This window comes from Aulonocara stuartgranti, assembly GCF_965226115.1.
Source record: "Aulonocara stuartgranti genome assembly, chromosome: 10".
NCBI lineage: Eukaryota > Metazoa > Chordata > Actinopteri > Cichliformes > Cichlidae > Aulonocara > Aulonocara stuartgranti.
Genome location: NC_138946.1, coordinates 14,586,862 through 14,598,929, shown reverse-complemented (window position 1 = coordinate 14,598,929; position 12,068 = coordinate 14,586,862). Strand labels below are relative to the sequence as shown.

Here is a 12,068-nt window from a genome sequence, read left to right as displayed (position 1 = left end):
CCATTTTGTTAGTGCTACAGTCTACTTTAGCACATTAGCGCGAAGATATGCAAGTAAAATAGTGGCTTGCCAGTAAAGTGACCGTCTTGGTGAAACTGCGCCCTCCATGTGTGCAACCCTGCCTCAGGAAACCGGATACGGATGTGAGGTTTAAATACGACAGCTCCAGGACCGCGTTGGGTAAGGCTTCTGTGTACTTTGCTGGCATAATTCAAAATTTTTGTTCAAATATGAAAACTAGACGGGCTTAGTTATTTTTTTACGATAACTGGTAACAGAGACCTGGCTTTAGCTTTGGTAGACGTTTGCTACCACTCAGATAAAACCCTCTACGTTAGCGTTAGCTGGCGTAGCTAACATTAGCTAATGCTCAACAAGATGGCCAGGAGTGTCTGGAGTTTTAGCGTGCTGCTGGTCGTGTAACGGTGCTTATAGTAAGCTATATAAACAGTTACATGTAGCTATTTTTCGTCTTTTGCCATTCTGCGGCTAACCTAGGCATTTTACACACTTTAATCTGGAGGCATTTTCGCCGCCCAACTTAACGGTTTTATTAGCTTAGCTAATAATACCTCCTGGCGTCGCTGCGGCGACTGCCAAGTGGCAATCCGGCGAATACGCAAATAGCTATAAAAAAAAAAACCCCGCCTGGTAATAACGCCAGATTGTGTGTGTGGGGGGGGGGGATCAATCAGCTTTGATAGGCCTTTCGAGATTTTTTCAAGACAGCAAATTTCCTGTTGAGATCTACTAATCGTCTAGCTAGCCTGTTACCGTTGCTCAAATCACAAATGACCGTATGTTCCCCGCGTCATGTTTGTTCTCTTGCAGATGCCTGGTTTTTACAGAGATGAGCGGTGAGAACGTGAAGTTGTTTGTAGGGAACCTTCCTATAGATGCTACGCACGAAGAACTGAACAAGCTCTTTGGTCCATATGGAGAGATCAACACCTGCTCGTTGCTGAGACAGTATGCTTTCGTTACCCTGAAGGGAGAGGGGGCAGCAGACAGGTATAATTGTTACACTGGCCATCACTGTTATTAGATATAATTAGTGTTTTGCTTTCCTAAATGTTGTTGTACATCTCGGAAATCATGTCAAAAGGAGTCATGTAGTTTACATGAAAACATACATTCTTTTCTCAAAGTATAAGAGCAGACTGAGTTCATTGTATTTAGTCATTTAAAGTAGTCCAGCTTTGTCGTTTTTAAACATGCGTCAGAAATGTAACATTTGTATTAGTGATGTTCAGTATGTGTAGTAAAGTAAAGCTAACCCCCAAAATAATTATGGCTTATCAGCAGACTCTTAAATAGAGTATTGCACAGACATCTGCCATGCATTGCTCTGTGTCTCTTTACTTAACTTTGTTCTGACCAGTTGCACTAATGTGCACAGTGGCCTTCAAAATCCTATTGTGAGTTAGGAACATCATATGATAGATAGAATCTATCTATTCCAAAACCAGAAACGTTCATTTATTTTATCATCAAGGTTGTTATACTTAAGTAAAACTAAACGTTTAAAAAAAAAAAAAAAAAAACATGTCATAAACTAGACTTTAGTTAAATAAATTGAAACAAGTTGAAATGTCTTTAGTTTTAATGTTTGAGAGTTTAGTCAGATTTAGTCTACATGACATGTCATTCTCTTTCAGTTTGATTTTTTGGTATTGTAGTACATATTCTGAACCTCTTAAACGATACAGTTGGTAAGCACTATCTGCATTGTAAATAAATGATGTTTTTGTTATAGTGTTAAAACAACTCACAGAAATGAGTCCACTCTGGGAGCTACATATTTGTTACAGTACAACAATCATATCAATGAGTTATACAATATAAATTAAAGGTTAAAAGTAACAAGTATATACATATTTGACCTTTCCAGTGCTTTGACTGTTTAAAAGTAATGACTAATTATAAAAGTAATGACTAATTATAAATCCCAAGATCCATGCATAGAAGCTTAATTTGACCATTTGCTTAGCTTCACTTTCCTGCTTAATACTAGTCTAATACAGTAGAAGCCTAAAACACATGCAATAGTTTACAGTTTGCAGACACCTTAAAAAAATGTCTGAGTGGAGACAAACAGTTCAGATACAAGAATTGTCTCTTTCATTATTATTAGAAATTGGAAGACCTAGGTCAAACAATAAAAGTAACAAAGTTTATAAAGGTATGAAAGAAGCAACAGGCTGCAGTATCTGAAAAACTAAGATACTAAAAAGAAAACAGGAACAGGACCATTCTCTCACCAAACACTGTTGTGGTCTGACTAATTACAGTAGCTGTTTACTTCCTATTAAAGTGCAGTTAGTAAAACAAGGAAAGGCTGCAGCAGTATTTGTTATGCTGGTATTTGATCTCTTCCATAAAGAACTCCATTAATTCTTCATGGCATAGATTCAACAGGGTCTCATCAAAGATTTTGGTTCATATTGATGTGAAATCATCTGGTCATTGCAGATTTGTCCTGCCTGCACACCTATAATGTGAGTCTGCTCTTCCAGCACATCCCAAAGGTGCTATTTTGGGTCAAGATCTAGTGACTGAAGGACATTTAAGTACAGTGAACTGATGGTCACATTCAGAATAAATATTTACCATATGAATGTTGACTTAATCATGAGACCAGGCAGTTGTTGTCCAGTCTTCTATTGTCCAATTTTGGCAAGCCTGTGCAAATTGTAGCACCAGTTTCCTGGTCTTGGATAGCAGGAAGTTGGTGTTCCATATTCAAAGTGAAATTGCCGTTCTTACTCATTCTGATGTTCAGTTTGAACCTCAGCAGGTAGTTTTCACCAAGACTACATATGTAAATGCCTTGAGTTGTTGCCATGTGACTAGCTGATTGGATATTTGCATTAATGAGCCTTTGAATAGGTGTGCTTAGGGAAGTAGGCAGTGACCGTATATTGCAGTTAAATGTTATTACTGATAGTCTCATCTGTGGTTTTGAATGTGTTTATGATTTAGCTGTTCTTACGTTAACAGGGCGATACGACATCTTGATGGCAAAGAGTACCGAGGCAGACCCCTGGTAGTCGAAGAGTCACGAGCACGCCCACCCAACTCCACTAAAGTGTTTGTGGGGAACCTCAGCGCTACATGTTCAGCAGATGACTTGCATGGGTTGTTCTCAACCTTCGGAAGAGTTTTAGACTGTGATAAAGTCAAAGGTAACGTATAAAGCCTTGTAATCTGTAAAGATTGTGTGTGAGAGAAATTTGCATCAGGATTTAATTAACTTGAGCTGGTTTGAATAAGAACAGATTTGGGGACTTTAAACTCTGAGCAAGTGACTTTTCTGGTTTGCATCGTGGTCCAATCTTTCAAGTTGATGTGACATAAAATATGGGATGCACACATTTCATTGTAAAAATCAGCCTCAGACTAATGTTGACCTTTCTCTTTCCTGTAAACTACAGCAAGGTTATGCTCAAATGTTGGCTATGCATTCGTGCATATGGAGAGGAAGGAGGAAGCCTTGGCGGCTATTGAGGCACTCAATGGGACCATGTTCAAGGGGCGTCAGTTGGCTGTAGAGCTGTCCAAAGCCCAACCTCTGATAAACCAGATTATGACAGCTGGAAATTCAGCTAACCCCACAGGTGCTGTAACAGCAGGTGATGATGAAAGGGCAATTTGTTTTCCAAGAAATGAAATGCAGCTTATGTTGTAATCATGTTTTCAGCAGGTGGCAGAGAGGGTCTTCTTCCACGACCGCCTCCGTCACTAGAGCATCATCAGAGTCAAGCAGCTGTGCTTGCTGCAGCTGCAGCTGCTGCAGCTGGATTACCCATACAAGTAAGTATATTCTCCACCAGGATGTCCACTGCCATTTGAAAGCCTTCTGCTCTTTGTTTTTCAAAGTAATGAATATCACAACTTTTTAGGAAACTTTATTGTCAGTCAAGCCTTTTATGAACTTTAATTTGAACTCCCTATATTGCACCATAGAGTTTAGACGGACTAGATTTAAGAATTTTCTTTTGTTGCAGGTTCAACAAAGTGTCCATAACTCTTTCTACAACACCACATCCTTTGACCCCACCTACGCTGCTCTGAAAGGGATCACCAGTTCTAAAGGTGCAGATGGAGTCATATATGGAGCTCTTGCCAGCCAAGTGTATGGATCTGTAGCTGACCAGGTGTTTCATGAGCTGGCAAATCACAATTCTGCAGCGGCCGCAGTTGAGGAAGAGGTGGAGCCCCAGACTGTACCAGATCCAACAACACTTTTCGAAGCAGCGAGAGCCAAGTTCTTTCAGGAGGGACAGAAGGTCTGTTAACTTTGGAGTAAAAATGTCTTGTGTGCTTGTGTGTCTATTATTGTGTTTCAGAAACGGTCATCTTATCTGTGTTGTGTGTGTTTTTTGTTTTTTTTTTTATGACTCAAGGTTCTGGCAGAGCAGCAGGCAGGGAGAAAGGCAGCACCTTCAGATAATGAGCGGGACCGCAGCCCAATACGAGGAAATCGAGCTCCTCTCCTCCCTGACCCTGTTCCGGGTTCATTTGCTCAGATACGCCCCAAACGACGTGCCCTGCTTCCAACACCACCTGGAGCACCTGAAGACCCCGTCGCTGCCACCACCACCACAACTCCTGAAGGAGCGGATCCTGTTGCGAGGTACACATAACATTTAAAGAGCAGATAGTGATAGAAGAAAATTAAGCTTAAACCAGTTTATGATAATATAACATGGTCATATTATTGAGATTTGTGTGCCTTTTTTTTCCTGCTTATTTCTTACCTTTTCTTCAACTCTAATTTTGACTCAAGGTCATATACAGAATACTACCAACAAATGCATCAGTACCAACAGTATCAACAGTACCAGCAACAGTACCAGTACCTCCAGTATGCCTACACCAATCCTCCACCACCACCTCCGCCTCCACCGGCAACCACACAGGCACCTGCTTCCACCACAACCCCTGCACCACCAGGGACATATACAGCACTCCCGACATATGCCGCATCGGATTCCTATGCAGCACCAGGAACGTACGACACTTCGGGAAGTTATGACGCCTCATCGGGGAGCTACGACGCTTCATCCGGGAGCTACGATGCCTCGTCTGGAAGCTACGACGCCTCAGCGGGCTATGACACATCTGGAGGCTACGGGGCACCGGGAGCATATGATTCATCGGGAGCTTACGGAGCGGGAAGCTACTCCACCTCCACACCGTATGAGCAGACACCCGCACACGGGCAACCCATGCCCCCGCGCCACGATTACCCTTACCACACGCCAGAACCCCCTTATCGATAGTCCCACCCCCCTCCCACACGCTCCTTTACACATGGCAGATGTGTGATTGTGTGTGTGCGCGTGTATGTGTTTGTGTGTGTGTACGTCAGCGAGCATACATAAGGGACAGTTTAAAGGCGAAAAACAAGAGAGTGGGCAAGGTTGTGATTCTCCCCTGTTTCTCCATCTTGACCAACTAGTCTCTCAATGGATGATTACTCAGTTAAGTGGATGATTATGAGCTAGCAAGGTCTCTGGAGTAGTGGAGATGAGGGAGGCAGCTGATACTGGAGTACTGTTAAGCATTAATAGTTCCTGTTAGATGTGATATAGAGGCACAGCTGGTTCCTTGTTGAATGTTAAAGCTTAAATTTTGCCCCAAACAAGGTTGGACTCAGAAGGTGGGTTTTTGTCACTTCAGAAGAGCTTTCTGTTCGGTGTCAGGCGAAGCCATTTTATGTACTCTACATAAAAGATTGTTGCTGCATGAAATGTGCAGTCTGGCAACTCATCGTATATTGCAGACAAAAATACAAAGTACAGATAAGTAAATTATAAACCGGTTTTATCCATGGAAACATATCCTGTCCAACTGGGACTGTATGGCTTTGTTATTGTTTTTATAAAACACTAATTTCTCTACAGGCCCATGATGTTCATTCATGACGGCCAACTTTGGGTTGGCTGCAATTTAATGTGCTGTTGAGCTGTATTGCTTTATACTAATTGTTTCTATAATTTTGTCCCCTTTTGTATATCTGTCAGGGTATTGAAGAAACATCTCTTTGTATAATGTTGTTCAGTTAGACAGCACCTCAAACTGCAGTCTGCTATGAAGAACACAAAGTTGACTCAGCACATCTCCAACAATAACAAAGTACAAACAGTTGTGCTTGCATATTTGTTGTGGCTTTTGTAGAGTATGTAACGAGGCTTAGTCTGAAGTCATTTGTAGCGATGCTTTCGTAACAATAAACCTGTTTTGATCAGACGCACAACCTCTACATGTAATATGGTGTTTGAAGATGGAAAGCAGAGATGAGGTAAAAGGAAGTTTGAGTGGTTAATCAAATTGATTGTTTCATTTACTGAGGAAATTTGATCCCGTACAGATTGAAATTGTGTTGTTAAATTGACCAGATGGCATCTCAAATAATGTATCAGGCTGGTTTCACTTAAGCCCCTTTCAGACATGGGATAGAAAACATCAGTCTTGTAGATAGACAGCACTTGGATTATACATGAATTCTTCTCACGGCTTCGTTCAGGCACACAAACAGCTTTCAATATATCCAAAAGACCTATCTCACTGGTGTCATTGGGCATTGTAAGCATCACTCTGTAGATGTAGTTTCACTTGAGAACATTTGTTCTCTCCTTCATCGTCAGTACCAGCAGGGTTTCTCTGATTTTGAGTGTGTGGGCTGCTGACTGAGCAGCTTCTCCCACACAAGCTCAGAGACATCATCCTGTCTTCTGGACTGAATAAAGCAAACACATACACTTGATTATTGTTTTTGACGCACATGTGACAGCATGCATCCAGACATGCACCATATTAAAAGAAATATGTAAGTCTTACTAGGTAGACCTAGTGAGATTGCTGTGTCTGAAAGGGGTTTTAGCTGACGGTGCAGTCTTAAAAAAATAAAAGAATGGGGGCTGTTCACATGAAAACATTTCCTGAGCTTACTCATTTGCAGGGTGAGAGGAGTGACTTTGAGGTAAATTTCTAGACCATCCTCCTAACATACAAGAGTTGGACTGGTTTTTGATGGATATAAGCAGTGTGTGAATAACCTGCTTGATGTTTCATAGTTTTGCTATTTTGGGCAGTATCGATTAAAGCAGAGTAGACCCACAAGAATGCATGATTTCAGTTGAGGTAGATGATTATAATTTACCTTACTTTTCTTCCCCTCTTGGCTTTCTGTAAATCTTGAGGTCTGTGCAAACAAAAATATGTTCCAACCTCAGGAACTGAATATGTCCTGTCAGTTTTTGCTTTAAAGGTCGGTTTTGCCTTTAAATGTCAGAACAGTCTTCACGTAATTTAGTAGTTATTCACACTTAGTTCTTGTTTTGTGTTCAATGCATCCACATCTTTCTCTGATTATAAGCAACATTCAGTTGTTCAATAGTTTTGGGTTTTTTCTTTTTGTTGGTTTTGTATATATGTGAATTTATAAGAGCCAGGAGGAATGTCAGCAAGCGATGCATGGCCAATGGAGCTAATAGAATTTGAGCAATTAAAATTCAACTTTTAATTTTTCTTTCCTCTTTATTTTTTTATTTTTATTTTTTGACATCTTCCATTAGTTTCCTTTTTTTTTTTTTTTTTTGGAAGTCTCATCAGCTTCTGTCACACCTTTGGTCTCATGGATAGTTGTGATTTAGACGGAAAGAAAATCTACAATTTGGTACAAATGTAAATATTTAAAAAGATGCCAACCAACATTTGGTAGGAATATTGACTGTTAATAAAAACATAGTGATTGTATTTCTTTCTAAACAGTTGGAGACCTGGTGTAGTTGGACAGTTCAGTTGTACCAGACTCGTAAAAAGAGGCAGCCGTTTGTATGGCAGGGAGGGATTACAGTTGTGCTGTAGCATGTAGTGAGTGATGGTGAGTTGTAGTGGCATTGGCGAGTGAAGTAAAAAGAGAAAGCAACTGTGTGTGTGTGTGTGTGTGTATCGAAGGGTTTTAAGCTGAGCAGACTTCAGGTGATGTTCTCAGTGCTGATGGTGATGCGAAAGTCGTTTTGGATTTTGTAGAGGCCACTGATTTTTCCCGGGCAGAAGTGAGAAGGCACGAAGACCTTTCCTTTTCTCTTCTGATCTCACCAGAAGCACACACAGGCTTTCTCAGCATCCAAATCACACCTAGACAACATTCACCTTATAACTGGGTTAGTTCATATAATTTATAACAGACAACACGTGCGATGCAGTGCAAATAATACTAATGCACACCTGATTCTTCTTGCATTTCATGACTCTCAATAGTTGCTCCGATGTGATTGTACCACACATTAGCTACTCGCATTACTTCTCATTCAGCACGTGAACTGATAGTGCTGCGATTATTTTTCAGTGACACATAGCCTCTCTACATTTCCACATTATTCCACCTTCTCCATGTGAACTGTTAGTTGCTTGCCTTGTTGTTGCTGCTGCTCCAGCCACCTTCTTCCTCTTGCTGATTATTGCAGCTAGAGTGGGAGGGAGCCAAACTGAGCCCTTGCCCTGGACGTACGGCACACGCAGCTGTAGCGTGGAATGGGGGAAAAAAGCAGCGTTAGGCCTGAAACTGCTGTGGACGATGGGGGGTCTCCCCACTAAGGTAAACACTCAGACCACACACTCAGACCCCTCCCCGAAACACGCCTACACACTCACCAGCACACACACGCCGTACAGATGCTCCTGTGTCCATACTTCTTACATCTCACTTGCCTTCAGGGATTCAGATTTGTCCGGATTTTGGAATTTTTTTTATTTTTTGAAACAACTCACCCATCTTTTTTCTCTTCTTATTAATGTTTGTTTGGGGTTTTGGGGGTTTTTTTTCTTTTCTTTTCTTTTTTTTTTCTTCTTTTTTTTTAAATGGGAGATTTTTATTTATTTTTTATTTTTATTTTCCTGTTCAAATCCTTACATTTCCCCTCCCTCCTCCCCTCAAGTTTTCTCTGCTCATACATTCCTGCTCCTAATGTGACCACTCTCACACAAGTTTTTAAGGACATCTGTGCCCCCTTTAGTCTAAATCTGAACACACTCTGCAGCAGGCATGTTGTTGTAAGTACGTCCTGTTTCAGCCTATCACCGAAGAGCACCACAGCCAGAGTCGGGGACATTTAGATCGATGGGTTGTCTTAGTTTTTCTAAAAGCGCCCCTGCGGCCTCTTCGGGGGTTAAGTGCCTTGCGTAAGAGCACAGTGGTAGGGCCTCCACTTCAGAGTTGAATAACCTGGCTCAGGATCGGTTGCTGGTTCAACGCTCGACTCCCCCCATCTGAAAACGATTTTTGATGCCGCATTCTACTTGTATGAATGACGATGAACACGGATGCGACCATGTTGTTTTAAATTACATTTTGTCCTATGTTCTTTCAAATGTTTAATTATCAATAAAATGAATTTCAACTGAATGAAACAATCTCTGTGTGAATATTTGAAGATGCAGAAAGCTTGGTGGGTTTTGCCATTTAAACTTTCAGGGCTCAGCATCAGATGACATTTTATTCAGTTTTTTTCCAAAAACATCAATCTATGCTTTTTCAAATAAAAACCAATACTCTGATAACAATCCAAACCTGATAATTGAGTCGTTTTTAATATACAAAAGAAGTAGTTGAAGGTATCGGACTTCCACCTGCAAACAAGACCTTTTCATGGATACTCACTGAGTTTCATGCCCTCAACAGCAATTAAGTTTACAAATGGACACTACAGTACTGCATGGGTGTAGTGAAAGCAGTATACACTAATATACTGAGGTAACATGAGGAGTAGGCCTGTGTACGTAAATGGGCAAAGGTGGAACAGTGAAGGTGAAACTGCAGAGACATCATGCACCATTCATTGGAATAATGGTATGGATATGCAGCAGTTTCTACTCTGGTAATAAATGCCTCCATCAGCCAGATTAGTTTATGAAGTAGCTTCACTAATGAATACAAACACTTGTTTCCTGTTGAGTGTGCAGTCAGTAAATAATTTAATTGGGGACTTTTCCATTCTGGGCATTGTTAAACATACTCTTTAGAGGTGACCTATAGTGTTTATTTTTCATTTCTGTATATTCATTCTTTTCTAGGGTAGCTTAGCACAATTCGCAGTTCAGTTCAAGCCTCTGTCCATCCTGGGTCTAAAACAAACCTTTTTAGCTCATTTCCTTTTAAAGCTGTCTTATTCTGATTGGCTGTCCTTTCCAAACAGATGGTTTGAACAGCAATTTGGCTGTTCCTGCGGTGACCAGATTAACCCTATAATGCCTATTTGATACATGGGTTTTTGTGACTTCTGAATCCGTGTGTTTTGTTTTTTTTCCTGAAAAAGCTGAATGAAATGGCGCAATAAATTGGACAGAAATTATGGACATAGTAGAAATTATACCAACTCAAATGCAAATTGATTTTTAAAAAATTGTCAGAAGGTTCAATAAACATTCCAGTTTCAGAAAAAAAAAAAAAAGAATTTTCTTGCAATTATTGCATGGATATTGTCTGTGTGACTATTCCAATCTAAGAGAGGTGGGGGGACTTGGCCACTCACTTCATTTTTATGAAACCCATGTTTAATATAAGCATCCACTTTTGAAACATTGTGTTAACCTTCTACATCCATTGTGCACCATTAGTGTAGGTAAATGTGTACACTGAAAGTGGAGGTTCTTTTTATTGTATTGTATGGAAAGGTAAGATGTGACGGCAAATAATTTTCTCCTAAAGCTTTGCCTTTCAAATCTTATTTCATTGGGCTTTAGAAAGTCCTACCACAGATAAAATACTACAATTAGTTTGGCTCAAAGGCTTCATGCTGTGTCCCTTAATCTACCATAGCGAGGTAGAGGGAATGTGAGGAAGAATATAATATTAATGAACTATTCTTAGAAGGGGAAAAAAAGACATGACCAAGAGATGTGGGTAATGCTACAGATTCTTAATTTACCCATCTGCACTAACACAGTTGGGCTGAAAATGATGCCATTGATCTCAAATCCCAACCCCCACATCTGTACATTTCTGGTCCTAGTTTTCCAAAATTGTTCAAAACACACTTGAAGCATCTCATGGACTTAAGACTGGCTTAAGAGGAAACCGGTCTGTGCTTTAGGGTATGATTAAGAACTGATAAGTCTAGTTTATGACAACAGGCAGGACGAGACTGGGCAAACACATAAAGAACACCACACGATGTGGACCAGACCAAACACGTATTACAGTACTTGGACTTTCAATCACGACCTCTCATGATGCTGCTGGCATAGTATGAAAAAGGAGCAAGCATTCAAACACACTTATTGAAAATAGCAACGCTTTAATAAAGAGCGATTTTACAAGACTGCAATGTCTAGCTAGCTAGGTGATAATCGACATTGACATCCATGATGTTTTACAGAGATGCAGATATGGTAACTGTGTTTGAAGTTTGATGGGTTACTTGCAAGTTGCATTTCTGCATGCGAGGCAGCCTTCAAACAGTTACGGACCCCTACATTGTAAAACAGTTGATTTATGAATGTCAATGAGTGTTCATGTCAAGAGGTAAGTAAAAAATCTCATGGAGAAATTTCCTTAACGTTTTCCAAACACACCGGTAAGTGAGAGTTCACACAATGGTCATGCTTTTACCGGGCACACAAGCCAATAAAAAGACGACACTTAATCATGCAAAAAAAAGACAGTTTCTTTGTCTCTAAAAGTAAAAGAACGAAAAAATTCCTTTGAGTTCTGATATCATCCATCCGTAGTGACTTTGAATAAGAAGAAGCTGCGCTTTGATGATGACTTTGGTGCAAAAAATGTTCCTGTTTTGAAGAGGACAGACCCTGTCCTGTCCACTTCCTTGATGAAGACACTCTTGGTATAGACCAGTTGTGATAGTTTACCCCCATAAACCCCAGCCCTCCCGACCCCACCCTTACTCCTCCAGATGGACACAAACATCACAAACATCAACCCTAACCCACCCCGCCCATCGCTGGATGATGACACCTTCAAAGTACAACCATTCAAACACAGATACAGCAATAAATTGTCCCACGTACAGTACGTCATCCAATGGGGCTTCGATCACTTT

The 12,068-nt window shown here is 40.6% G+C and overlaps 1 protein-coding gene across 4 annotated transcripts; it reads left to right on the top strand.

Moving 5' to 3' along the window:
* Positions 1–71: 71 nt before the first annotated feature.
* On the top strand, positions 72–9,433 carry rbm14a (RNA binding motif protein 14a). Of its 4 annotated transcripts, XM_082548492.1 has the most exons (9): positions 72–180; positions 832–1,011; positions 3,001–3,185; positions 3,435–3,617; positions 3,701–3,813; positions 4,008–4,289; positions 4,407–4,636; positions 4,790–5,200; positions 8,478–9,433. In XM_082548492.1, the coding sequence occupies exons 2-9, from the start codon at positions 851–853 to the stop codon at positions 8,479–8,481; spliced, it is 1,569 nt and encodes a 522-aa protein (XP_082404618.1). In that variant the 5' UTR covers positions 72–180; positions 832–850; the 3' UTR covers positions 8,482–9,433. The 4 variants fall into 4 exon arrangements, with proteins under 4 accessions (XP_082404618.1, XP_082404617.1, XP_082404615.1 ...); XM_082548491.1 differs by lacking the exon at positions 8,478–9,433 and having other exon boundaries at positions 3,704–3,813; positions 4,790–7,936; XM_082548489.1 differs by lacking the exon at positions 8,478–9,433 and having other exon boundaries at positions 4,790–7,936.
* The last annotated feature ends 2,635 nt before the right edge of the window (positions 9,434–12,068 follow it).

Excerpts from the sequence above, each read along its gene's own strand:
- rbm14a (XM_082548489.1), top strand. The coding sequence starts at position 851 with ATGAGCGGTGAGAACGTGAAGTTGTTTGTAGGGAACCTTCCTATAGAT. Across the intron at positions 3,814-4,007 it reads CAGCTGGATTACCCATACAA|GTTCAACAAAGTGTCCATAA; the intron begins GTAAGTATATTC and ends CTTTTGTTGCAG. Across the intron at positions 4,290-4,406 it reads TCTTTCAGGAGGGACAGAAG|GTTCTGGCAGAGCAGCAGGC; the intron begins GTCTGTTAACTT and ends TTATGACTCAAG.